Source organism: Osmerus mordax, chromosome 17 (genome assembly GCF_038355195.1).
Source record: "Osmerus mordax isolate fOsmMor3 chromosome 17, fOsmMor3.pri, whole genome shotgun sequence".
NCBI lineage: Eukaryota > Metazoa > Chordata > Actinopteri > Osmeriformes > Osmeridae > Osmerus > Osmerus mordax.
In genome coordinates this window covers 14,526,219-14,551,792 of record NC_090066.1, presented here as the reverse complement: position 1 = coordinate 14,551,792, position 25,574 = coordinate 14,526,219, and the positions used below count along the sequence as shown (strand labels likewise).

The 25,574-nt window shown below is 40.5% G+C and overlaps 1 protein-coding gene across 2 annotated transcripts in view; it reads left to right on the top strand.

Moving 5' to 3' along the window:
• Window positions 1-25,470, top strand: part of ano6 (anoctamin 6) — a 49,992-nt gene extending 24,522 nt beyond the window's left edge. The window contains exons 13-21 of one of the 2 annotated variants that reach the window (XR_010878789.1): window positions 395-620; window positions 20,720-20,889; window positions 22,480-22,577; window positions 22,913-23,043; window positions 23,247-23,452; window positions 23,557-23,762; window positions 23,958-24,063; window positions 24,304-24,797; window positions 24,904-25,470. Coding sequence is in view for 1 of the 2 variants with exons in the window: in XM_067254049.1 (XP_067110150.1) it covers window positions 395-620; window positions 20,720-20,889; window positions 22,480-22,577; window positions 22,913-23,043; window positions 23,247-23,452; window positions 23,557-23,762; window positions 23,958-24,063; window positions 24,304-24,507 (1,347 nt within the window). In the remaining variant the exon portion in view is untranslated. Of the gene's footprint in view, window positions 1-394; window positions 621-20,719; window positions 20,890-22,479; window positions 22,578-22,912; window positions 23,044-23,246; window positions 23,453-23,556; window positions 23,763-23,957; window positions 24,064-24,303 lie in introns of both variants that reach the window. The other variant, XM_067254049.1, reaches the window with a different exon arrangement.
• Window positions 25,471-25,574: the final 104 nt, after the last annotated feature.

The window sequence follows — 25,574 nt, the reverse complement described above, 5'->3', positions numbered from 1 at the left end:
GGCAAGGGCATTTGGAGTTTCTCATACAATACATCCTAATTAATTATGCTAAGTAGTAACATTTACGAATCCACAAATGTTACTTAAACATAGGCTTTCTCATGCAAACTTGAAGCATCAAAGTCTACATTACCTAGTCGGGATGGTCGTATTGATTTGGCCCTATAGTATAACCAACTTGTTCCTATTTTGGCACGAACGTTGGTTAAGTAACAATAGTGTTTTGCCTGGTGCTTGCTGGATGTGTGGCATCATCAAATGCACACAATTCTCATTGCTTTTACCATTACTTTATTGTATGTGAAGACTTTTGCAAATCTTTCCGACTAATGCTAATTATTAGATACTTTTTTGTTGTTGCTGTGACATCTACAACTTTTATATTGCTTTTCAGATCCTGCTGATCCTGGCGTCAGTAGTGGCAATCATAGTCTATCGCCTGGCTGTGTTCTTCTCATTTTCTGCAAGACTCAGGGCAGACCTGAAGGAGCTTGAACCGTTCAAGGAGTATGTGACTCCACAAATGGCCACCTCTGTCACAGCCTCGATCATCAGCTTTGTTGTTATCATGATACTCAACATCGTCTATGAAAGAGTGGCCATCTGGATCACGGACTTTGGTGAGTAACCAAATGAAAAACATAAGAGTTGTTTTATTGTTGTTTTTTATTAACCTATTGTTATTGTTAGTATTTAGGATTCCTCCGTCAACAGGAAACCTATTATAATTAATTGTTTTATTATTATTATTATACAGCCCAATAGCTCACAAAGTCCTTAGTGAAAATGTTCTGTTAGCCCATTGAAATGACAGGCCACTCATTAAGGCCGATTTATACTTCTCCGTTTTAACGGAGACAGACACAGGGAACGCCCTCTCCGACGAGGAATTCCCTCTCTGTGCCCTCTCCGAGCCCCTCGGAGAGCTCTACGTGCACCTCCTGATTTTCCTGACTATCCGTCTGTCCGTCCGTCATTTTACGGATACCCCTTGGCTGTGATTGGTCCGTATTAAGAACCGCTTGCGTCAGGGGTGAGGTTGCCGTGATAAACAGGACGAACAGAATCCTTTGACCGCCATTGCTGTAAGTTTTTACAATTCATATTTCAGTTAAACAGTACATGTAAATCAGCATCTGAATTAAAATGTGACGAGAAATGGGCAGTGTAGTTGCTGAAAATTTGCGTATTTTATTGATGAAACGGCTAATTTGTACATTTGCTCCGACTTCTTGATAACCTCGGTAAATAAACACTCGACTACAAAAAACGTTGCGCCACCTACTCTTCTGGCGGTGAATTGTTTTCAGCACCCACAGCCTTCGGAGTACTATAAATTCAACCAATCCGTCCGATTCCGTCCGTCCGTAACGGAGTTGGAGAAGTATAATTCGGCCTTTACTCCCCAACCACAAATGGCCCTTAGGTGTCGCAATGGGCCACGCCCAAAGTATATGTGATGTCACTCCGCCCCTTAAGTCAATTGTGACCCATAACAGTCAACATCTTGGATTTTTCTGTACGATGAAAATGTGTTCAAAACTGCAAAAATCTTCTCATCAACCGCATGTTCGATTGACTTGAAATCTAGTTTTTAATTCAGAGTTGAGTAAATTGTTGGATTGTTAGATGAGGCCCCCATCTATCAATATCACTTAGGCGTACATGTAAATCTTCAAGTGTCGCCGCCATTGTTACATCCACTGTCTTATGAAGAAGCCTATATGTTTTTTTCACAGTTTTCATTGTCTTTCATATTACAAAAGTTAAAGTCTTGAAGAAAACACTCAATATAATAAACAACATGTTAAGGATCACTAAATACTCATAATTTGTTCTTGTTTACCTAAGCTTCGAGTTGAGTTGTGGGCACATCATGCATGATGTGATTTGATATCCATCATCGTGCAGCCGTTTTTTCCCAAGGCTACTTATAGCACAGGGTACTAGCTAGTGAATACATCTTTCAGGCTGTTTTCGGAAGACAACTTAACCATGTTGACTTAACACATAACTTGAACCATAATCGGGCCAGGTACAGTGCAATGTAGTCAGTACAAAAATACTGTGTGATAAAACACACATAGGATACGTCAAGAAAGCAGGATCCTGGAATTTGATCAAGTGTGAATATTGTTTTCTTTTTCTTTTCTTCACTGCAGTGAAATAACCGGCACTTGACGTTTCTAACTATTCACACCAATCACACCTCTCCTAAGGCGTGAAAACGTCTATAATCTTTGAAGCCGAATATCTGGGCTAGAGCTTTTCCGGTTACCAAACATTCTGATATGCGTATCTTCATAAACTTTTTTCTGATTTCAATGTATGACATATAATTTGAAAGCTTACAATCTGCATTTTCAAATCTATAAAGAACGGTGGCCGAAAATGTCCCATTTTGACTGGACAGTGTCACATATGATTCAATCAAATCCAATAATACCTTGTTTTTGAAAATTTGTCATACGGTTCAAAAGTTAAATGCAAAAACACACCTCCAACTTTGACCCATTGGTGGCACTAGAATGCTCAAGTGGTAGACATTAAACTTGGTGACAAGGATCAGGAGACTGTTCCCCAATGAGTGTGCCAAATGTCCAAACATTTTACCATACAGTTCTATGGGCTGCCATTGACTCCCATGCAGAGATGGCAAAAGTACTCACTTCTCATACTCAAGTAGAAGTACAGATACTTGTGTTAAATAATACTCTGGTAAAAGTTGAAGTACCGATTTAACTTATGTACTCAAGTAAAAGTAACTAAGTACAGGCTTGGAAATGTACTTAAAGTATAGAAGTAAAAGTAGCCTCACAAATGACAACCATTTTTTATGCAAAGCTACCTGGACCACACAAATGTTACTATAGTGCAAGCTGAGAAACTTCAGTGGACATGGAAAAAAAGTCTTGTTATATGCCATTGCCTGCATTTTAAATGGATGTCTGCCAATAGGCCTAAAACATCACATATATGATTATTGTGACAGAGACTGGGACTCCAGGTTAATAAGATTCTGACTGAGTAGCAAGATATGAATTCAATTGTGATTCTGTGAGAATTCACAGATAGTTTCTCTTTTTAATCTTCTCCTTAACATTTAAAGGAAATTACATGTGTGTGTGTGTGTGCTCAAATATGGCTTCTGGAAAGAAAATAAAAGGATACAATATGAAATACTAAACAGATATTAATTAAGAAGTTCCCCATACTTTAAGAGTTACAACTAACAACCGTAGTGTATAAGAAATGAACTGACAAACACTCGAGAAAGCACCTGAACGAGTGGTTAGATAGAGTGCTACGACCACCAGTTTTAAAACCTAGAATCGCCTCTAGCCTGTTACAGTTATACTACAGTAGTATGCTTATTGTTTGTAGGCTATTCACATTTTGTTGGTGTTCCTTTGTCCTATTGTTGCAGTGGATTTAATAATTATACATTGATATGTGGATATAATAACTCAAACCTTTCAAAGTGCCAATACACACATCTGTAAAAGCCCGGCATGAGGTGTGTAGCCAACCGGTGCTTGTTTTTCGTCCGGGCCCGCCCGCGGGACCGAAAACACTGCCCCCTACCCCCCCCCCCGTTACTACGCACTAAATGTTAATTAATATATTTTTTTGACTACTACACATGTTATACATCATTGGAAAGCTACGATTCTTGTGCTTGTAGATATGTAAACCATTTCAAGATCGAGTCACAACAACAAGTTGGGAGTCAGGTGGCTGAGCGGTGAGGGAGTCAGACTAGTAATCCGAAGGTTGCCAGTTCGATTCCCGGTCATGCCAACTGACGTTGTGTCCTTGGGCAAGGCACTTCACCCTACTTGCCTCGGGAGAATGTCCCTGTACTTACTGTAAGTCGCTCTGGATAAGAGCGTCTGCTAAATGACTAAATGAAAATGTAAACAAGTTTAGTCAACGTCTTTGTCCAGTCACCACTTTGGTGTTGTTTACAAAGCCAAACGTCTCTACTTACCCTCAAAGGTTCCGTGTCGTCCAGGTATGCAAACAACACATCAAAACTTGATCTGCGTACATTCCCAAGGGTTCAAAGTATCTAACCATGTAAAGTAATTCGTCCAAATACAATGTTTTACATTCATGAATAGCCATTATCCTTTGTTTCATTATGCAAGTTAGCCGACGGAAGAAACAACTTGTTCACATAAAAGTGTTCTTTTCTCCGGTTAGCAACAGATTATTTACGTTATGAAGGCATAAAAATGTCCGTTGAACCCTCCCCTTTTGATTGACACCTTGTTTGACCCAATAGGAGCTTCCATGCCCCGTTGACAGCCCTCTAAAGCCAACTAGGTCTGTGCGTCCTGCCCCCCCCCGCCCCCCCCCCCCCACACAATGCCAATACCTCATTTGTATGTGTCTGTGGAGCCGTCAAAATAAAAGTCGATTGCGCAATATGGTTGACAGAATCAGTGTTCTTTGTGCGCCAATCCTGGGAATCAGATAAAGCACTCCAATGTGTTCATGCTTCAGTTTTTGTGTTTCAGTAATACTAATTAGGGATTTAGCTATTATATATGATAGTTCTAAGTACCACCTTTCATTAGAGATAACAATTATGAAAAATAATACCTTTTTATCCTAAGTATTTGACCTTGGTTACAAAGGGTCATTTTGGAGTCTCCAAAAGGCCGTTTTAGAAAACACCTGGATGTACTTTTATAAAAACATGTGTCAAATATGAATATATTGTGGTATTATGTTTGACTTTTGATTTGAATTGGATAAGGCTTCAACCTGTGGTCCAATTTAGTCTTCCAGCTAATACCTACCACATCTAGGCCTCTTCAGGCCTCTGTTTTCAAAACAAAATCTAGGCGGAAATAGAAACTTTCACTTTCCTTGTGTTCAAGCTTCTATTACTCAACACCAGTAGGACTGACAGGGGTCCTGACAACAGGGGAAATAACTTCAGAGTGTCAGCTTTCAAAAGAGATCATTTACATGCATGTACTCCAAATGGTTCAAGAACAGCTTTCAATTTACTTTGGGTATGCTGTTTAGGCGTTTTCAGGCAAATTTAACAGGATTATGAAAAGGTTAAAGCAGTCATAACCGGGTTCATAGGAAGAATAGATAGATAAGTAGGCTCTTCAGGCAGTGACAAGCCACTTAAATAAGGATAACAGTGTACTGCCTGTCTTGTCCTTCTGAAGGTTGAGGTCAGAGAAAGAGGCCGCGTTTAGGAGTGGGGACAAAGACAGTTTCAAGGAGTCGAAGAACAGGTTTAGCAAGGCGGTGAGGGAGGCTAAACGACTGTACTCAGAGAGGCTAAAACACCAATTCTCTGCAAACGACTCTGCTTCTGTCTGGAGAGGGCTCAGGCAAATTACCAACTACAAGCCCAGAGCCCCCCACTCCACTAACGACTCCCGCCTGGCCAACGACCTGAATGAGTTCTACTGCAGATTTGAAAGTCTTGAACTACCCCTTCCCACCCAGGAGGCCTCCCACCTCCCCCCCTCTACAGTGACGACTCTCTCCATTCAGGAGGGTGAAGTTAACAGACTTTTCAAGAGGCAGAATCCCCGCAAAGCAGCTGGGCCGGACTCTGTCTCTCCAGCCACCCTCAAGCACTGCGCTGACCAGCTGTCTCCGGTGTTTACCTACATCTTTAACACCTCCCTTGAGACATGCCATGTGCCAGCCTGTCTCAAGTCCTCCACCATCATCCCTGTGCCCAAAAAGCCAAGGCCAACAGGACATAATGACTACAGACCCGTCGCCCTGACCTCTGTGGTAATGAAGTCTTTCGAGCGCCTGGTGCTGGCACACCTTAAATCCATCACTGACCCTCTACTGGACCCCCTGCAGTTTGCCTACAGAGCCAACAGGTCTGTGGACGATGCAGTTAACATGGCCCTCCACTTCACCCTACATCACCTGGACTCCCCAGCATCCTGTTTGTGGACTTCAGCTCTGCCTTCAATACCATCATCCCCGCCCTGCTTCAGGACAAGCTCTCCCAGCTGAACGTGCCTGATTCCACCTGCAGGTGGATCACAGACTTCCTGTCTGACAGGAAGCAGCGCGTTAAGCTGGGAACACAAGTCTCTGACTCCCGGTCCATCAGCACCGGATCACCTCAGGGCTGCGTCCTTTCTCCTCTGCTCTTCTCCCTGTACACCAACAGTTGCACCTCCAGTCATCCGTCCGTCAAACTCCTGAAGTTTGCGGACGACACCACCCTTATTGGGCTCATCTCTGGTAGAGACGAGTCTGATTATAGGTGGGAAGCGGCCAACCTGGTGACCTGGTGCAGCCAGAACAACTTAGAGCTCAATGCTCTTAAGACAGTGGAGATGGTTGTGGACTTCAGGAGGAACACAGCCCCACTCACCCCCATCACCCTGTGTGACTCCCCAGTCAACACTGTGGAGTCCTTCCGCTTCCTGGGCACTATCCTCTCCCAGGGACTCAAGTGGGAACTGAACATCAGCTCCCTCATCAAGAAAGCACAACAGAGGATGTACTTCCTTCGGCAGCTGAAGAAGTTCAACCTGCCAAAGACAATGATGGTGCACTTCTACTCAGCCATCATTGAGTCCATCCTCACCTCCTCCATCACCGTCTGGTACGCTGCTGCCACTGCCAAGGACAAGAGCAGACTGCAGCGTATCATCCGTACTGCTGAGAAGGTGATTGGCTGCAATCTGCCTACCCTCGAGGACCTGCACACCTCGAAGACCCTGAGGCGAGCGAGGAAGATTGTGGCCGACTCCTCCCACCCTGGACACTCCCTGTTTCAGTCACTCCCCTCCGGCAGAAGGCTGCGGTCTATCAGGACCAATACCTCACGCCACAAAAACTGTTTCTTCCCTTCCGCTGTTGGCCTCTTCAACAAGGCCAAGGGACCACACTGACTCAAATGACTTCTTGCTTAAAACACTCTGCTTTTTGCACTGCATTACAACATGGTATCTTGTACATTTGTATTTTTTGTAATATTTGTATTTTTATATTGTAATTTACGGCAATTTATATTCTATTGTATATTTAATTCTATTCTAATCCCACTTAGTACTGCTAGTTTATGTACCCTTAGTATAGTTAGTCCACATATTTAAATTGTAGGTATATGTTTATTGTATGCACCTTCCTGCCAAAGCAAATTCCTTGTCTGTGCAAACTTTCATGGCGAATAAATCCCTTTCTGAAGTTGTTAAATTGAATAGGCTGAACATCAACATGTAACATCAATAGCCAAGAAATTCCAAACAAATTAGCTTTCAATGTTATGTATATCTAGGCTACTTGGACCGTGTCCTGGCAATAAATAAAGAACATTATGCTACATGTTTTGCCAGGATAACTGGTAAGACCATTGAATGTTCATGATGTTCCTGTGTGTTTATTCCTTTGACTGGGTACAACAACGCGATCAGTCAACCGACTATAAATGTTGGGCTACGAATTTGTAGAACAACTTCTGTTTGATACGTGTGGCATCCTTTAGCCAAATAATTAGCCTACATTTTGCTGAGAGATTGAAGAGCTAGACAACAAATGTTCTAATGAATCACCGACTAAAGTCATCTTCTGACATTGCCTTTGCTCCATGTTAAAAGCTACAAAATGATGGACTGGCAAAAGCTTTAAACTATAAATCTACTCTAAAATGTACTTAAAAGTATGGCGACGACGTTGGCAACTTATCCAGTAGTAAATGTCAAACGACAAGTATGTCAAAGTAGTAGAACCGTGATCCCAAGCTTGCATCGACATCGCTGTGTTTACACCGGCAGACGCTTTGCAAACCACTTCCGGCGGAAATGAAATGCATTTGTGTAGAGTTATGGCGGCCCCCTGGGATTTGGCGCGTAAACTTGTCTATACATAGACGCCCCATTGTCTGCTTCAGAACGTTGCTGCCACATGCCAACTCGCCGTCATCTTGGGGAGGTGATGACTCGCCTGTAAACAAACGCAAGTGAACGGTTGGAGCTGCGGCTTTTCTGGTTAAAAAGCACTTTAGCGTTTACATTTCTCAACAGATTCCATTGAGTCGTTTATATATTCAAGGGTTTATGATCTACGTGGATTATTGGATTATAGCTCGGTCGATATGTTCAAGCCTCAATTTGATATGCATGACCTCACTCTCGGTTAGTAAGTAGTTATTATTGCCCTCCTCTGACGTCATCTGCGGTCTGATACCGATACTAGACGAAGACTAGACTCTTTGAATCACTTGTCGTTATTTTGTGTTGGAATTAAAGCAATTTTAGCAGAACCGTGTTGTCCGCTTTCTATCAAAAGTATGGTTGCTAGGCAACACCTGGAACACACCGTGAGAAGACTTGAGAGACAGCTACAATTAGCCTACCATTTATTTTCATTTACAAAATGAAGAGCTAAAACAAATGCCATATAATAAACAATTTACTAACCTCGACCTTTCGGTCACGCCGGGAAATATCAAACCTCGGCTTTGCCGTATCAACCTAAACAACTTACTAACCTCGACCGTTCGGTCATGCCGGGAAATATCAAACCTCGGCTTTGCCGTAACCTAACTATCGAGATTCTAAGTAACATGGAGACAAAACTTTTTTTTGGTACTCCACGTAGATCATAAACCCTTGAATATATAAACGACTCAATGGAATCGCTTGAGAAATGTAAACGCTAAAGTGCTTTTTAACCAGAAAAGCCGCAGCTCCACCGTTCACTTGCATTTGTGAAGGAGCTGAAGCTCCGCCCCTCTCTGCCTACCTACGACCCAAATAATGAACCCTACGTCAAGCCGAACAAAACAGTATAGAATTGGAATTTTTGTTCAATGAGTGAAACATACAGATGCATATAAATCAAATGTTCCCCTGAGCTGTAACACAGGAGTACAAATGGACTTCAGAGACAGCAGACAGTGAGCTCTCCAACTCCTTCTAGTAGGGAAGACAAACCCGTTTGAGCGTTTTTCCTGAAATACGTTTTAATAGTTATTCCTGGGGAAATTATGGAATTAAATTACATATTAACTATACTGAACTACAATATTTGCTCAATTTAGACGTTTTTAAAGGTTTTTAATTTGACCTCGAAGCTACTTCCGTTAATCAGCAGTTTGTGAAAAAAAGGCTAGTTTTACGACAGTGACTTTGGATGTAGCCTACTTTAACATGTTAGCTGATTAGCTGTTACGAGTGACATATGTATACAGTTACATTAACAAACCTCTTGTTTGTAAAATACGTAGTCTTAAATACGATGGGAACACATCACAAACAATTCTAAAACGTCCGACACGCCAAATGTTGTCATTTTTTGTCAAGCGTCCCCAAAGCTCAAATTCCGAATCGGAGTTCCATTAAGCTTTTCATTGCATTGAATGGGGGCGGGCACTCATCGGGCATAAACTCAAATATCTCAGAAGTCCCAACTGGAAAATGTTAGCGGTTTTACAGTCCTGTAGAGGACATTTTCCTGAACAGATTGACATCAAGTTAAGGATGTGGCATTGAAGTTCAGGTTAGTAGCCAAGGGTGTAAATACCACTTGGCTAATTACAGACGTCTTAAACTGTTAAAACCCCGGTACCACATACGGGACGGTATTCACACGGGCATTGGCTCTAATTTGAGTGGTAGTTTGTTACATCAATTGAAAAACTGATCTGGGACTTTTGACTCAAGTAGTGGGGGTGCTAGCTTGTCCGTGCTATAGCTTCCTAAACAACCATGGAATTCTACTTTGAGTTTTTTGGTGGATTTCCTTAAATAGTGACACAGTACATCTGTGTATTAGTTTGCTTAGGAAACGACTCTCATTTACACTTTTAATCACTCACTAGACAGACACCAGTGTAACTGTAGTGGTGGTACCTATACAGTACACATTTCTAAGGTTTAAGTTACCTCTTCTAAGACACAAGACAGGTGTTGTCAACATCTACAACAGGCCTATAGCACTGGTAGCAATCTTTTGAGAAAGATTTGATAAAGCAAAGACATTATGAGTGAGTAGCCTATGATACATCAAGGGAGGAGGTTGATTGAGATTTGGGCTCCGAGACATTATTCTGCCAGACATACAATAGTTGATAACTTGGATCAGTACAGTAAGGCAAATGCAAGCATCTTATTGACAATTTCCATGCCAGGGGCGTTGTTAGACATAAAAGTCTACTGGGGCACAGGCCCCTATTCATATCCCTTTTTTTCTTTTTACACAGCTTGCTGCGTGCAATACACTACTCGGCTATAGAAACTCCCCTTGCTTAACCCACTATACAACAGTTCAGATACGCAAGTTTGAAATCAGCTTTAGCAGGGACATCAATAGTTAATGCGAGCGCATACATTTTTTCGCATTCATTTGAGCGCAAATACTTTTTTTGGAGCTTCATGTAATTTTGTTTTTATGGTTTAGTCAAAATAAGATGATGGGTAGGCCTATCATTTAGAAACTTTCTTTAGTTTTGTAATGTTTTCTTAGCCTACCTCAATTCTGACTTGTGTGCCGAGTCCGACACCTGGACTTCTGTGTGCGTGCTGCAGTGGCTATTTGGCAAGCTCAGAAGAGCACACTGACATGGAGTTCTGCGGGCATCGGTTTGAGTTTTCGGTTTAACTGCTTTAATTGGGATACTGCTTTGGCATAACACATCTTCACATGTAGGCTCCACCGCTGATAATGTCGCTTTCACGATCCTGTACACAGCTACTCCTGAAGTGCGGTGCTCTGTGCCCCAGTAAAAAGGTTCTAACGACGCCCCTGGTCCATGCCAAGGACAAAACAAGCCTACTTTATTGTGTTGATTGGGTTGAATTAAAAAAGGAGAATGACAAAATGATCTCTGCTCCCAAAAACAAGCTCTAGTTATAGTAGCATACTTGTGCTTTCCAGTCAGTGTCTAGTTCTGATGGCCATACCAGGACTGGTCCTGCTTGAAAAGCATCCAACCTTCCAGTCTCTATTTTTGTTGCCATTGTTCTGAGAAGCCTTTTAAAAAGAAAACTAGTCACAGTCACTGTTGAGTTGTCGTTCTTCGAGGCAAACCGATCAACTTCATCCTCATACATCTGAACAACATTTGTAGACTTAGTACTGCTCATCTGCAAACCATGAAACTGTCCCCTGTCTTCTTGTCGTTTCTATGAGCCAGACAAGGATGGTCACAACTTGACTTATTTTGTTGAGCCATCTTATTACGTACCACATACATACTTTCTTGTATCCACATACTAATTACATCCTTATGTGGGCCTACTATACATGTTATAGCACAATACATTTCACCCTGTGTACATGTAAACGGTACTGTGTACATTTCCCACACTGTCAGTAAGATGCTTGATGCACTGATCAAAGTTATTGTAAGACTTATGTTAGACAAATGTAAGTCTTATTGTCAGTGTGGGAAATCACAGTGGTTTTTACATATACATAGAGGAAACACAGTTACATTTACAGATGAGCAGTTATGAGCCCATGGATGCCAGTCCGGTGTTTGAGGATGTGGTTGGTCAGTTTGCCTCAACTTCTAAGGAGAATGGTCAACAGTGAATGTGACTTACATGTTTTTTAAAGGCTTCTCATAGAACCAAGGTATAAAAACAGCAGACTAGAGTTTGGTGCTTTTTAAGCAGGACAAGTCTTGGTAACAGAAATCAAAACAAGTCTTGGTTACAGTAATCAAAACTAGATACTGATTGGAAAGCACAAGTAAGCTACTACCCACTTCTAGCTTGTTTGTGAGAGCCTTTTGTCATTGGCTTCTTTAATTTAGTTAGTCATCAAGTTCTGATGTAGTAAACCATTATCAAAGCATTGCACTACTGCCAGAGCTCTTCAGTAAATTTGGATCTCCATAATGTTTGTTTTCCCTTTTACACTTTCCCAGAGAGGTGTTTAGTTGCCTTGCACATCAAACAAATGAAATACTCATTCAGCGTTGTCAGCTTCTCTTATACTCCTTTTATATCAACCTCTCTCAATCCTAGTTTTCGGGCCTACTAGCTTGCATGTTTTTAGATGTTTATCTGCTACAAATGAATGGGTTGTCTACAAAATGAGTTGGAAGCAAAATACCACTTAAGTGTGCCCTTTGCGCCCCTCCCCCCACCTGTCACAGGGCCAGGCTGCTCGTGGCAAGCTAACTAGCTGGATAGAGCGATGTGGAGTTTGTTAGCACTCAAAATGTAGCTCTAAAACAGGAGTACTCCTCGGACATAAGCTCGATTATAAAAAATCCCCCAGCTGGGAAATGTTTGCGGTTTTCACAGTCCTGTAGAGGAGATCTTCATGAACAGAATGACATCAAATTGAGGCTGTGGCATTGAAGTTCAGGTTAGTAGCCTATGGCTCAAAGTACTCTCAGCCAATTACAGACCTCTTAAAAAGGGAAAACCTCTGTGCCACATACGGGATGGTATTCACACAGCGATTGGCTCTAATTTGAGTGACAGGTTGATTCACCAATTGAAAAACTCATCTGGTAAATAAGCTTGACATTTATTTAGGGGGAAATCGCTCATTCATAAAAAGCTCACTGGTAGCGATCATTGTCAGTAACAACGCAAAATGCGATCCCTGTGTGGAGAAGCTGCCCCGGTAAATTGTACTACTACAGTAGTACAGTTACCTGTGTTCGTCTTGGTAGCGATTGCGTTGGTTGAATTCGATGTAACGTTTCGTTGTACAGTTTAGGCTGAAATTAATTATTTTCATGAACAAAGTTTAGGCTGTGGCAATGAAGTTCAGGTTAGTAGTCAGATAGTTTCACCTATTGAAAGACTTTTGATTTAAGTAGAGCGAAGGGGAGTGCCGAACATGTTCTGTCGCCGTTTGACTTTCTAAACAGCTGTGTGGAGATGTTTTTGTTAGCTACTATACTAGTGTGTCTCGCGTAGGCTACAGTACAGCGTTGCAGTGATCTACACTGGTTTGAAACCACAGGTAATGATAATTTCACCAACAAATAGTTCACTTGGAATCTATTGTCATAATAAATCCTACAACGAAAATGTATTAGTGAGGAATGTTTATTGAAAACAGATGCATCATAGACCGCTGTAGTATGTGTTGCCCGGGCAACAGAGGCTAATGTAATGATGCTAATGCTTCAGTGAAATAGTAGCCTACTGTTTCCGAAAGTACATGTACTTTGATGTGGAAAAAACATCATACTGTTGTAATTATGAAGATGGTTAATGATTATGGATTTAAAGATACTTGAAAATCACTCTTTGGTATATACTGCATTATTGGAAGCCATATTATTACAAGTTATATTAGTGGAAACCGGATGCAAAGCTGTCGGCTGATTATTGTTATCCCTAAACAATGGTGGGAGACATGAAGCCCAAAATATAAGGTTTAAATAATTAAAGGATGAGTGGGGGAGAGGAGCATGTGTATGATTCCATAAAGAACCAGGAAGCCCAGCTATAACTTATGAGACATATTTGTGGCCTTACGCCCAGAAGCCTAATGCAGCTGGCTGTTCAAGGTCAGAAAGAGCCTAATTGGAAGAAGTGTCTATGTAGGAAAGTACCTGCTTTGAATCCCCTGAGACAAGGGACGCTTGGTAAGATTACCTAATGTCTATGTAACTAACAGATATCGTACCATATTAACATACAATGGGAAGAAGACGATATAAGTTAAATTGTCCGGAGAAAACTTCAGTCTGATCCCGGGATCACGCTCACGTTCTATTGGGAATCTTTGTTACCTGAGAACCAATAAAACACTTTGCATCAACCCTGCTGAGTTCCAGTGCTGTTTTTAAATTTTGAGAATTGACTGAAGATGTACAGAACTTTTGTTTCATCAACTTCCTTAATGAAGGACAGTGTGTTCACGTCCGCAAACAATGTTTTTGTTGGCGTTGTAAAAACCATTACACGACGGCGTGACAGGGACACGACAAAACAAAACATCATGGATCCACACCAGCCTGCGATTTAACCACAATAAAGGCCTCACTGTATCCGACCACACCAGAGGATCTAGTTAGAAAAATCTGGTTCGATATCCAACTGCACTTTGGACGAGGAGGGAAGGAGGGTAACCGCCAGCTAACCACAGGGTCGTTCACTGTTTTCGCTGATGAGAATGGACAGAAGTATGACATTCAATGAGGAGACAAAGAATCACAAAGATCCACAGGAGCGCAAGAAGTACAGTCGGCGTGGCTACACATATTCTCTTCCAGGAACCCTCCGCCTCCTTGGAAAGGTATCTGTCACTCCTAGTGGCAGGCACAACAATCTACACCAATCACTGCCTGCGCAGCACCTTGGTGCAAACGCTCTTTAATGCTGGGTTGGAAGCAAGAGAAATCATGTCAGTGAGTGGACATAAATCCGAAAGCTCCCTTCAAAGCTACTGGGCACCAAATCTCAATGAAAGACAGCATTGGAGTAAGTCCTAGCTGGAGAAGGCACTTCCAACACTGAGCCACCGGCAAAGAGAGCAAGAGTGGTCGGAAGCAATGTCATCAGAGAAGAAGGGGACATGAGAAACGTTTTCCATGGATGCACAATTAATGGAGATATCAAAATCAACATAAGCAAACCTTAACAACAGCCTAATGTTAGTCTGTCGAGTCCCAAGTCATTCGTAACTATAGTTTACAGCATATGGACTAGCATATGGGAGTCAGGTGGCTGAGCGGTTAGGGAATCGGGCTAGTAATCTCAAGGTTGCCGTTCGATTCCTGGCCGTACCAAATGACGTTGTGTCCTTGGGAAAGGCACTTCACCCTACTTGCCTCGGGGGGAATGTCCCTGTACTTACTGTAAGTCGCTCTGGATAAGAGCGTCTGCTAAATGACTAAATGTAATGTAAATGTAGCATACCCAGTGCCTACGAAACATTTATGATTGATTTAGAATGTTTAGGCCTAATTTTTTTATTAAATATTATTTTATTGAAAGCGTCCCATTGTCATTGTTGTTATTTTAAAGGCAACTTTTATAAAATGAGCAACGTGAATGAATGAGATGGTGCGAGATCTAGCTAGGCTAACAAACGTGATGTTCACAATGATGTTTGTCTGTTGCATAGCAACAGCCACACGTACAGGACTATTTTCTCTCGGCTACTGAAATGTGATACACCGTTTGTTGGCTATAACTATTTTGTGCTGAAAGGCAGCTTACTATTTATTTACTATTTATAATGTCGCAGATGACTGTATTATAAAAGCAATAAGGTACAAGAGGCAGTGCACATCGGGCCTAACAACACCCTTGAACACGTACTTTATTGACGATACAGTACTGCTTCTTGTACCTTATTGCTTAAAGGTGACATGACATGCTGTTTTTGGATGCTTTTATATAGGCCTTAGTGGTCCCCCAATACTGTATCAGAAGTCTCTTTCCCGAAATTCAGCCTTGGTGCAGAATTACAGCCACTACTAGCAATCCCACAAGGAGCTTTCCTCAGAACGCGCTGTTTTGGTGTCTGTAGCTTTAAATGCTAATGAGGAGCGGAGGGGCGGCACCATGCGCTAATGTTTACAATGGATGTATCGCAATGGCTGTAGCCCCGTTGCTGTAAGATGCCTCGAATTTGCCCATTCTCATCTGATAACCCTGGTTTGCAGAGGTACACACTCAGTCATTTCAATGAGGGGAAAGGCGGATATCGCGTGCGCCATAACACCAACAGCAGAACGGTTATCCAAATAACAAAGAAGAGTACAACACTCACGTTACAGCATGTGTATTCACACACATACTTGATGCTATCTACCTTTCCATTAGCGACAGTAACTCAGCTGTTAGCTGTAGAGCTAATGTTACAGCCACATTCTAAGGGTAGCCAGCTAGGTAACCATATACAGTAAAGCTACAAAATGATATAGCGTTAGTTAACTTACTTGTCCGAGGTTAGTAGCTGGACGAAGGAGAGTTAGTACTGATCCAGAATTTAATTTCAGCAAGGCCAGTTTTTTTATTAGCTCAAGTTGAGGAAACAGTCGTGGCTGAAGTGTTTGGCGCAGACATACAAAACAAATGTGCCTACAACAGAAGTTGTGTAGGCGCATTTCCAGAGAAAATAAAATTAAGACACTGGGTCTTCAGAGGCTCGGATGAAGGAACTGTAAAAAGATTTTTGTTTTCCTTTGTACATCCAAACTGAGAAAATGTAATGCTTCGTTCGTTTGCAAGCCATGATGTCTCTCGAGGATAAAAACACTTGCACGGTCTAGCTCAATTTCTTATGGGCAGGCCAGATTCTCTGGGCGGGCAAAGCAGAGAGGGGAGGTAACCATCCTCCTTGACGTCACAAGGAAGAGATTTTCAAACAGAGCAATTGAGCCTTCATTTTCTCAAAGGCGGAGAAGAACACCCAGGGCTTGGTTTACACCTATCGAAAATTCTAGCCACTGGGGGACCAAAGGCAGGCTAGGGGAACTCATATTAATGTTAAATAACCTCCTAAAGTGAAGTTTTCATATCATGTCACCTTTAAATAGCATCAAGTATGTGTGTGAATACACACACTGTAACGCGAGTGTTGTACCCTTAATTTTGTTATTTGGATAACGGTTCTGCTGTTGGTGTAATGGTGTATCTGCCTTTCCTCCCATTGAAATGACTGAGTGTGCACATTTGCAAACCAGGGTGATCAGATGAGATTAAACATGCTTAGCTTCTATCTTCTTGCACCTGGAATATATACAAAGTAATAAATTGAGTACTAATTTTACCTTGTTGTTTCTACACAGACCAGCACACCTCCACCCTCGACCTTGCCCCGCCTCTCCCCTCCTCATTAGCATTTAAAGCTACAGACACAGAAACGGCACTTCCTGAGGAAAGCTCATTGTGGGACTGTTCGTATTGGCTGTAAGTCTGCAAGGCTGAATTTCGGGAAAGAGACTTCAGATACAGTATTAGGGGACCACTAAGGCCTATATAAAAGCATCCAAAAACAGCATGTCATGGGACCTTTAAATAAAAGTATATACGTGAACCCGGCTAAATGTAGGCCCAAATGTTTGTACTAAATCGCAAAAATGTAGTAGCAGGGCTCTCAAGTTTCATCAAAAGTTTGCAGTGAGATTAACATACCATGTTTCTTATTGTCTGGTTTTTAACTCTTTATAACTCAAGACAACTATCAAATATGTGCTTCTCAGCGTGAAAAATGCTATTTAATTTCCCTATTGATGAGGAAAGGAAAAATAGGTGGATTGATTTTGTGAAGAGCCACGCTGATGGAAAGCTTCCGATAAACTCCAACAGCCGCCTCTGCAGTGACCATTTCACTGTGGATAGATTTAACATGGACCAGAGACAGACGGGGTTCAGGGACACACGGCTTCTCTTGCAGCGCAGAGCAGTACCGAGCAGATAACTTTTCCAGAGGTAACTCTGCTATGAGTTACTGCAAACCGCTAACTTGATATTAGGCTACTCCCTAGCTTCTTCGGCTAAAGATGGACGACAATGACTATGCATGCATTATTCACGACTACGGTGTTAATACAGTCTGTAAAAATACCACTTTGACACACTTGCAAGAAATGATCCGCTGGTTAGATGTAGCATGCTCTAATTTACCACCCACTTTTTTCAGCTTTTTTTGCAGCAGCATTCTGAGTTAGAGTAGCTAGCTTTTCCAGTTGCACAACAAAGTCACATAATGTGACGAGATTGAATTTAAGAAACTCACCAGGGACGACAACATCGGCAACCCTGCACTATGGATTATTATTTTGATGTCATCTTTAAATTAAGTGTCTGAACAGGACTGGTTGTGCAGGCACACATGATTAGTTTCTCCTTCATCTTGAACCTAAAACCTAGATTCTAGGTTAGAAATGTTGACAATGACCAACAGTTGCTATGTTACAAGAAACAAGGAACCAATCCGATTGGCCAAAGCTCTTCAGTGTTCCACTGTTCAAACTTTCTTATCTTTCAATTATTAATACTTTTCAGAATGGGTTTTATTCGCCAAGAAACATCACACAGACAAGGAATTTACTGTGGCAGGAAGGTGCACACATTAAACATATAAGAATCTTAAATAAGAAGTGTACAAGTCTAACTAATACTAAGGGTTTAAAAATTTAAAAGGTTTAGAATGAAATAAAATATAAAATGGCTCTAACATTACGCTTTAACATTTATGAAATTAAATAAGATACCTTTTTCATCACTCTTTTTCTCCTTTTTCAACCGTGAGACAATATTGCAATGCATAACAATGACAGATATACTTTTAACACTGTCTCACCATTTTAGTTTCAAAGCAACACTTTTTTTCACCTTCATACTGCTGACATACTTTTGTCTGCTATGATATTGATAACTGTTATGCAATATACTCTTCATCACTATATTTGCTCATTTTTCTAACTTCAAACTTTTTTCTGTTTCTCAATATTTCATTCTTTAATACTTTTAACGCTTAAAAATGTATGAAAGTCAATAAGATACTCTTTTCATCACTGTTTTTTCTCCATTTTCAACAGTAAGAAAATATCGCAATGCATATCAATGACAGATATACTTTTAACACTTTTTCTCACCATTTTGTTTTTAAAGCACATACCTCTTTAAAAAAATTGTAAAACCTTCTTCACTATTCAAGCCATCAAAACAATCGTTTCAACTGCTTTCAGCCAACACACAAATTTTATTCAGGAAATGTACCTTTCTAGTTAGCAATGCTAACGTATCCTGTATCTAGCACCTGCCTTTCTCCAGTCCTTTCGAATAGATAATCTAGACAGGCGTTAGCAATAGGCTAGACTGCTATTCGTTTTCTAGCTAGAGTCATTTGCTAAGTAAGGTATGTTGATGTGTTTAGAAACGTATTTAGCATTCTACCTATGCTAGATACAGGAGACGTTAGCATTGCTAATAGGCTAACTGCTAGCGACAAAATTATACTTACAGCTTGCGTTGTGATGAGCATAAGGTTGGAACAGCACCTCTTTTCAGCAACAGTAGCTTAGCAAATCCTTCTTTAAATTGTCCAAGGTTATTATTCAAAACTGTCTTTGGTGAAATGGTTCGAGCAAATTAATAATTCAGTGTCGAACTTCACAGGGATCTTCTCATAGACAAACATCAGCGATGCCCGTCGAGTGTCTGGTTCCTTGGAAAGATTATGAAAAGTGTCAGCAGTACAGCCTGGAACACTGCATTTACGATGGTCCATTTTCAATAAAATTTCAAACTTTCTCCTTTGTTGTTGGTGTGGAAGTACACAGAGCAGCACTAACTAACACCAGAGGGCTGGTCTGTATAAATGTTGGGGCGTGACAAAGGTGATGCTTTATTTGTGACGTCACAGATACAGCTTTTTCAAAACCGATCGTTTTACAGCTGCAGTTTCAAGTTGTGAGATTTAGATAGGAAAGAGGTGTCAAAGGACTTTAAGGTTCACTGTATGTCCATTTTACCCTGGGCAGAAGAATACCCAGGGGAGAAGAATACCCTGGGCTTGGTTTACATCTATCAACATGTCTAGCCACTGGGGGACCAAAGGCAGGCTAGGGGAACTCATTAATGTTTAAATAACCTCCTAAAGTGAAATGTTCATGTCATGGGACCTTTAAGTCTTCCACCGTCTGTGTGTGAAAAGGTTAAAAACATTTTTTTTAATGTATTGTTCTTTCTGGTAAAAAACAACAACTAAGAATTGAACTATTTAACTTGACGTTTACTTCTGTTCAAACTATTTTATATGTTAAAAAAAAAATAAAATATATTGTGGTCCCAAAAAATATTTTTGAGCTGTAATCGCAATATCGCAATACCATTATACCGTGAAACCGTGGTATTTTTTCTCAAGGTTATCATACCGTCAAAATCTGATACCGGCCCATGCCGACTGATAATCCATGTGGATGCACAGGAATCAAATTGAACTGTGAAACTGGTTTACACGAGTGCACAAACTCCAATTAAGTCTGCATTAAATCAACTAAATCTAACGACATGTTAATCACCAGCTTTACATTTACATTTAGTAGACGCTCTTATCTAGAGCGACTTACAGTAAGTACAGGGACATTCCCCCGAGACAAGTAGGGTGAAGTGCCTTGCCCAAGGACACAACGTCAGCTGGCATGACCGGGAATCGAACTGGCAACCTTCGGATTACTAGCCCGATTCCCTCACCGCTCAGCCACCTGACTCCCTTTATCAGCTTTATCATGGGCACAGGCATCCCAGGCACTGTGCTAGTTGAGAGAAATTACACGTAACTGCACTTAAATTCCTATATGTTTATATACATATTCTCAAACTAAACGTATAGTCTTTAAATTATTTTTTACAGTTCTCATTTTTGTTTGAAAGGCCCACCAGGAATATTTATGACAATGAATGAATGTGACTTGATAGCAAAGTAAGGTCATTTGGGAATGTCTTCAAGGCTCACAGTAGAGTCAAGCCGAATATTTCTGTTCGACCCTGATCTGACAGACTCAGAGGGTGAATGCCCCTTGCCCCAATGTTTTTGCCCCTGCCCCTCACAGCCTGAGGGGCAGGGGCAAAAACGTTGGGGCACCCTAAAGGGACTGGACCACATTTGCTCCACTGGAAGGGCACCCTAGTGGGCAGTTTATAAGGCTTTCTTGTATATTAGGCATCCAAGAGGGGAATTAGGGTTAGGGTTAACCCCAACCTTTTTCTAACATGCTGTTGTTATGCTATTGTTAAACAGTAAGTCACAAAAACAATTATTATGTCTCCCATGACAGAGCTACCAAGAACCAAGACAGAGTATGAGAACAGTCTTACTCTGAAGATGTTCCTTTTCCAATTTGTAAACTATTATTCATCTTGCTTCTACATTGCCTTTGCCAAGGGAAAAGTGGTTGGCTATCCTGGTCAGCCAGTCTATTTGTGGGGAAAATACAGGAATGAGGAGGTAAGTCCATGAAGAGCTGCATTTTTTTTTTGCTTATTTATACATTTCCATGCTTATACATGTTTTTTTTAGCCAGGAACTAGGGCTGTACTAAAAATAATCGACATGGCAAAATATTGTGAATTACTCCTTACTGATGCATGCATCGATGCAGATGCTACTGTATCGATACGGCAGCAAATGCAGTAATGGCATTTTTTTTTAAGTAGGTAGACTTACTTAATTTTAAATGTAAGTCACGTGACAGGCCCCACAAGGCAGTGTGAGCAGTGGCGGCTCCTGAAAAAATTCTCAGGGGGGGCAATTTTTTAAATAATGATTAAGGCGACCCACTCGGTAAGTACCTTAAGCAGGACAATTGTATCTATTTGTTGTGAACTGGTTAACTCATACAGCAATGCCTTTTTGTCCAGTAGTCAATCGGAGAGGTCTGGGGCGATTTTCATTTTGCCCCAAATCGCCCAGAAGGAGCGGGGCCATTTGAAGCACGACTTTAGGCTGACTGAATGACTTTATCTGATTCAACAATGACATACAGAAGCAGATCAGACGGTCTAGTGGTAGAATGAGCAACGTCAGTATGTTGTAGTGATGGGAAGTTCGGATCATTTTACTGACTCGGTTCTTTGAATATAAATGAACAAATCTTTTATTATTCAAGTTCATTCGTTCATTTTCGACGGTATTGCTCAAAATTTGTCTGTGTCTGCCCAAAACCCTTCTACATTTCAAGGCCTATTCAAACACAAAATCGACACAGTGGTCTACAACACTACAAAGCCTATTCAAAAATAAAGTAGACAGGGATTTATACGACACTAGAAGGCCTATTCAAATAGAGTTCATCACTCAGTCTGTCACAAACTGATGCATTGTTGGAGTACTATAATGATGGACCTGGTGTGCAATAACTCATAAAGATAGCTGGCTTTGAATTAACTAATTGACACAAATTATTCACACAAATTATTAAAAGTTGCTCAGATGGGCCCCTACTGATCATGGGGCCCGGGGAGGTTTGCCTCTCTGCACCAGCGGTAACTCCGCTTCTGGCTGTCCCCCCATCATTTTAGATATGAGAGTTTCTATCAGAGAGATACAAAATGCCCCCTTGTGGAAACCAAATTCCCGTCAGCTGATTTGTTCCAGACGTGAGTCTGCCCGTTCACTTGTATGTTGCAATAGTTCTTTCTAAAGTGATTTCTGAACTACATTTAAAAATCTAGTTTTCTACCAAGTTTTTCTTGGGAATTTTCCAGGTTGATAAATAATGGTATCCTACACTCATAGAATGTGGTCAAAGAATAAAATACTTGCTGGAGAGACGTGCGTTGTGCTTCACTTAATCTTTTTTAACTTCTCCCAACATTGTAACATACTTGTACTTAATACTACTATATCTTTCGAGCATCCTCAGTCTCATTGCATCATGCCAAAACTCTTGCTTCTGTCCATTTACATCCAACCACCAGAGAATGCTGCCACTCCATGTACAAATAACACTGCACAGACGTGGCTCAAAATGGTATCTACAACATCCTGACCACCACAGTGTGAGGTTGGTAATAATTTTTATCCTCATTCTTGCAGTGTGACCCTGGCGGATGCTTGATTGAGTTAACAACCCAGTTGACCGTCATCATGGGTGGCAAAGCTATCTGGAATAACATACAGGAGGTACTAATGCCGTAAGTTATAGTTTAAACTTCCAATCTGGTCCCCAAACAATTACTCTGCGCAACAAGAGTTGCAAAAAAATAATTTTTTATGTCTTCATGTAAGCCAATTCTGTAAATCTATAGGTTAAATTTCAGAAACAAATATTTACTACTTGTTGGTCACTTACAGCTTTAAAGCAAACTTCCTACACCTGTTACCTTTTTGTGAACAAATTCACAAATACAATGGCCAATACATTTTTGCATTGTGCAATTATTTTATGTATGCATATTTACACAGAATTGTTTTTTTTTTTTTTTACTTACATGGTGAATAAAGCCAATTCTGATTCTGATTTGAACAGGTGGGTCAAGAATTTGATTTTCCGTTACTGCACTCGTGTGGGCTCAGAAAAAATTATTCCTCGCTGGGAACAGGATTACCAGCTTCAGCCCCTTGGAAAGCTGGGACTCTTTTATGAATACTTGGAAATGGGTAAGATAGAAGGAACCTTCTGTGTACGTTTACATGTTTGTGTATAAAGCATGTCCGTTTGTTTTTTAAATTACTCACTAAAATAGAATGCTGGGAAGGTAGATTTCAGATTTCCGACAATAGGTGATGCAATTAATTGAGATTGTGTGTGTGTGTGTGTGTGTGTTTGTGCCTGTGTGTATTTGAGATTTGCTCCCCTACAGTAATCCAGTTTGGCTTTGTGACACTGTTTGTGGCATCCTTCCCACTGGCCCCAGTACTGGCACTGGTCAACAACCTGTTTGAGATCCGAGTTGACGCCTGGAAGATTACCACCCAGTTTCGCCGCATAGTTCCAGAGAAGGCCCAGGACATTGGGGCCTGGCAGCCTATTCTTCAGGGAATTGCAATTTTGGCTGTGGCAACAAACGTGAGTTTTTTGTGATTGTGAAGTTCTGGCAATTTGCTTCATTGTGAGGAAATGGTGGTATTTGATCTAAGGCAAAATAATCAAGACTAAACTTTCTTTTCCAGGCAATGATTATTGCCTTTACATCTGACATGATTCCTCGGTTGGTGTACTATTGGTCTTTCTCTGTGTACCCATATGGTGACCAATCCAATCATACTATGGAGGGCTACATCAACAACACGCTTTCCGTGTTTGACATCAGGGACTTCTCCATTGAGAGTAGACCACGTAACACACCATACTGGCTTAACAACATCACTACTTGCAGGTACACTGAACCCATAACATCTAAATATGAACAAACTATGGTATTATTTGATGACGAATGTTTTTCTTCTGATCATTAGATAATATCGTAACAAGCAGGAACATAACAATTTAAGTTACAATTGAAAAGTGTTTCCCATTTGTTTACTGTTTCATTTAATTCATGTTTACGGTTTCATTTTACTTATTACTTTAGGTACAGAGATTTCAGATATCCACCTGGACATCACAGAGAATATCAATACAGCATTTATTACTGGCATGTTGTAGCTGCGAAAATGGCTTTTATAATCGTTGTAGAGGTGAGTACGACAATCTTTCTGGTGCAGAGTAATTCTAGTGTAAGAGTAAATCCAAACTTGCTACAACTGGGACCAGAATAATCTTTTTTTTTACCATATTTCATAACAAGAGTAATAATATTTATAGATCTTGCTTTGTACAAAAGCTCTTAAGATCCAAACATTTGAAACATTTCTACTGTGCATCTAAGGTCATCCACCAGCCTGTTGAAACTATTTTCACATTTTCTATTCTACCAGCACATTGTGTACCTCACCAAGTTCATACTGGCCTATGTAATCCCGGATGTGCCTTACGCTGTAAAAGAACAGATCAAACGAGAGAAGTACTTGACCCAGGTCATCCTTCATGAGGCTAACCTCAAATTGGTAACCAAGCGCTTGAGGCCAGTTACTGACAAGGTCCTTGAATACACTGTGGACACAGAGGTGTATTTTCACTGATGACTTGCCTTTCTCATTCAAGATGCAATGATATAGTGCTCACTTGATGCCAACTGCTCTGATGTTAGAAACTTAAAATGTAATTGATTGTTTCAGTTACACTGTTAAATCTCTTGTATGTATTCTACATAGACTGTATAGTGGTAAGTGTTTATGTAAAGTTTGTCACTACCCCAAGGCAAATAACAAAGTGATAAGAATTTGAATATAGTACTTATACAATATTTCTTGAATGTGGCCTAAAACCTGGAGCATTGAGCTGGTGGCAGGAATGAAACTGTTGAATGATGGTAAAGTCTTTTTTTTCTTCTCCTAAAAATTTACATAATCTTTATATGAACAGCATATACATTTTAATCTGTGTCTTGTAACTTTAATTTGTGCTTTATATTATAGGGAAAAAAAAGGTTTTACAAAAGTATAAGAACATATGAATAAATTTTCATCCAGCTTTCCAGAAGAATTGGAGATAATGTTCATGTTTTTAGAAAATCACAGTTGGGGACTCAAGTTTGAGACTCAAGGAAGATGACATGAACAATGATGTTTTAAATGAGGATTCATTTTGATTGTTTTTGTTTTGTTTTCAGTCAAACAATGACACCATGGCTTTTGTATTAAAATTGTCCTTGTGTTTATTTGTTATTAATGTTGCTGTATCAATCCATCTGTCTAGCTATTTGTATATCTGTCTATCTGGTTAAACGAGTCATTTAGTTTATTTTTGCATATACCATTTGTAGTAAGTTTTCATATTAGCTAAATACCTTAATAAATAAATACAATACAATAATAGTTTGATTCAAGTATCAGACGAGCAGTCCCTAGAAAAAAATTATGAATTCCACTAGATTATGCAATACTACATTTTCTTGCAACTGGGTTTATAAAACAAACCCATCGCAGACTTAAAGTTAATGCTGGAATTGAAATAAAAAATATATAAACTTTACTAGACTTGTGGCCAAAGACTGAATGACATTTTGGACATATAAACAGTGATGATAGCAAATAAATACTTTGGAAATTATAAAATGTTCTGGTTTCTGATCAGGCAAATGCACTGT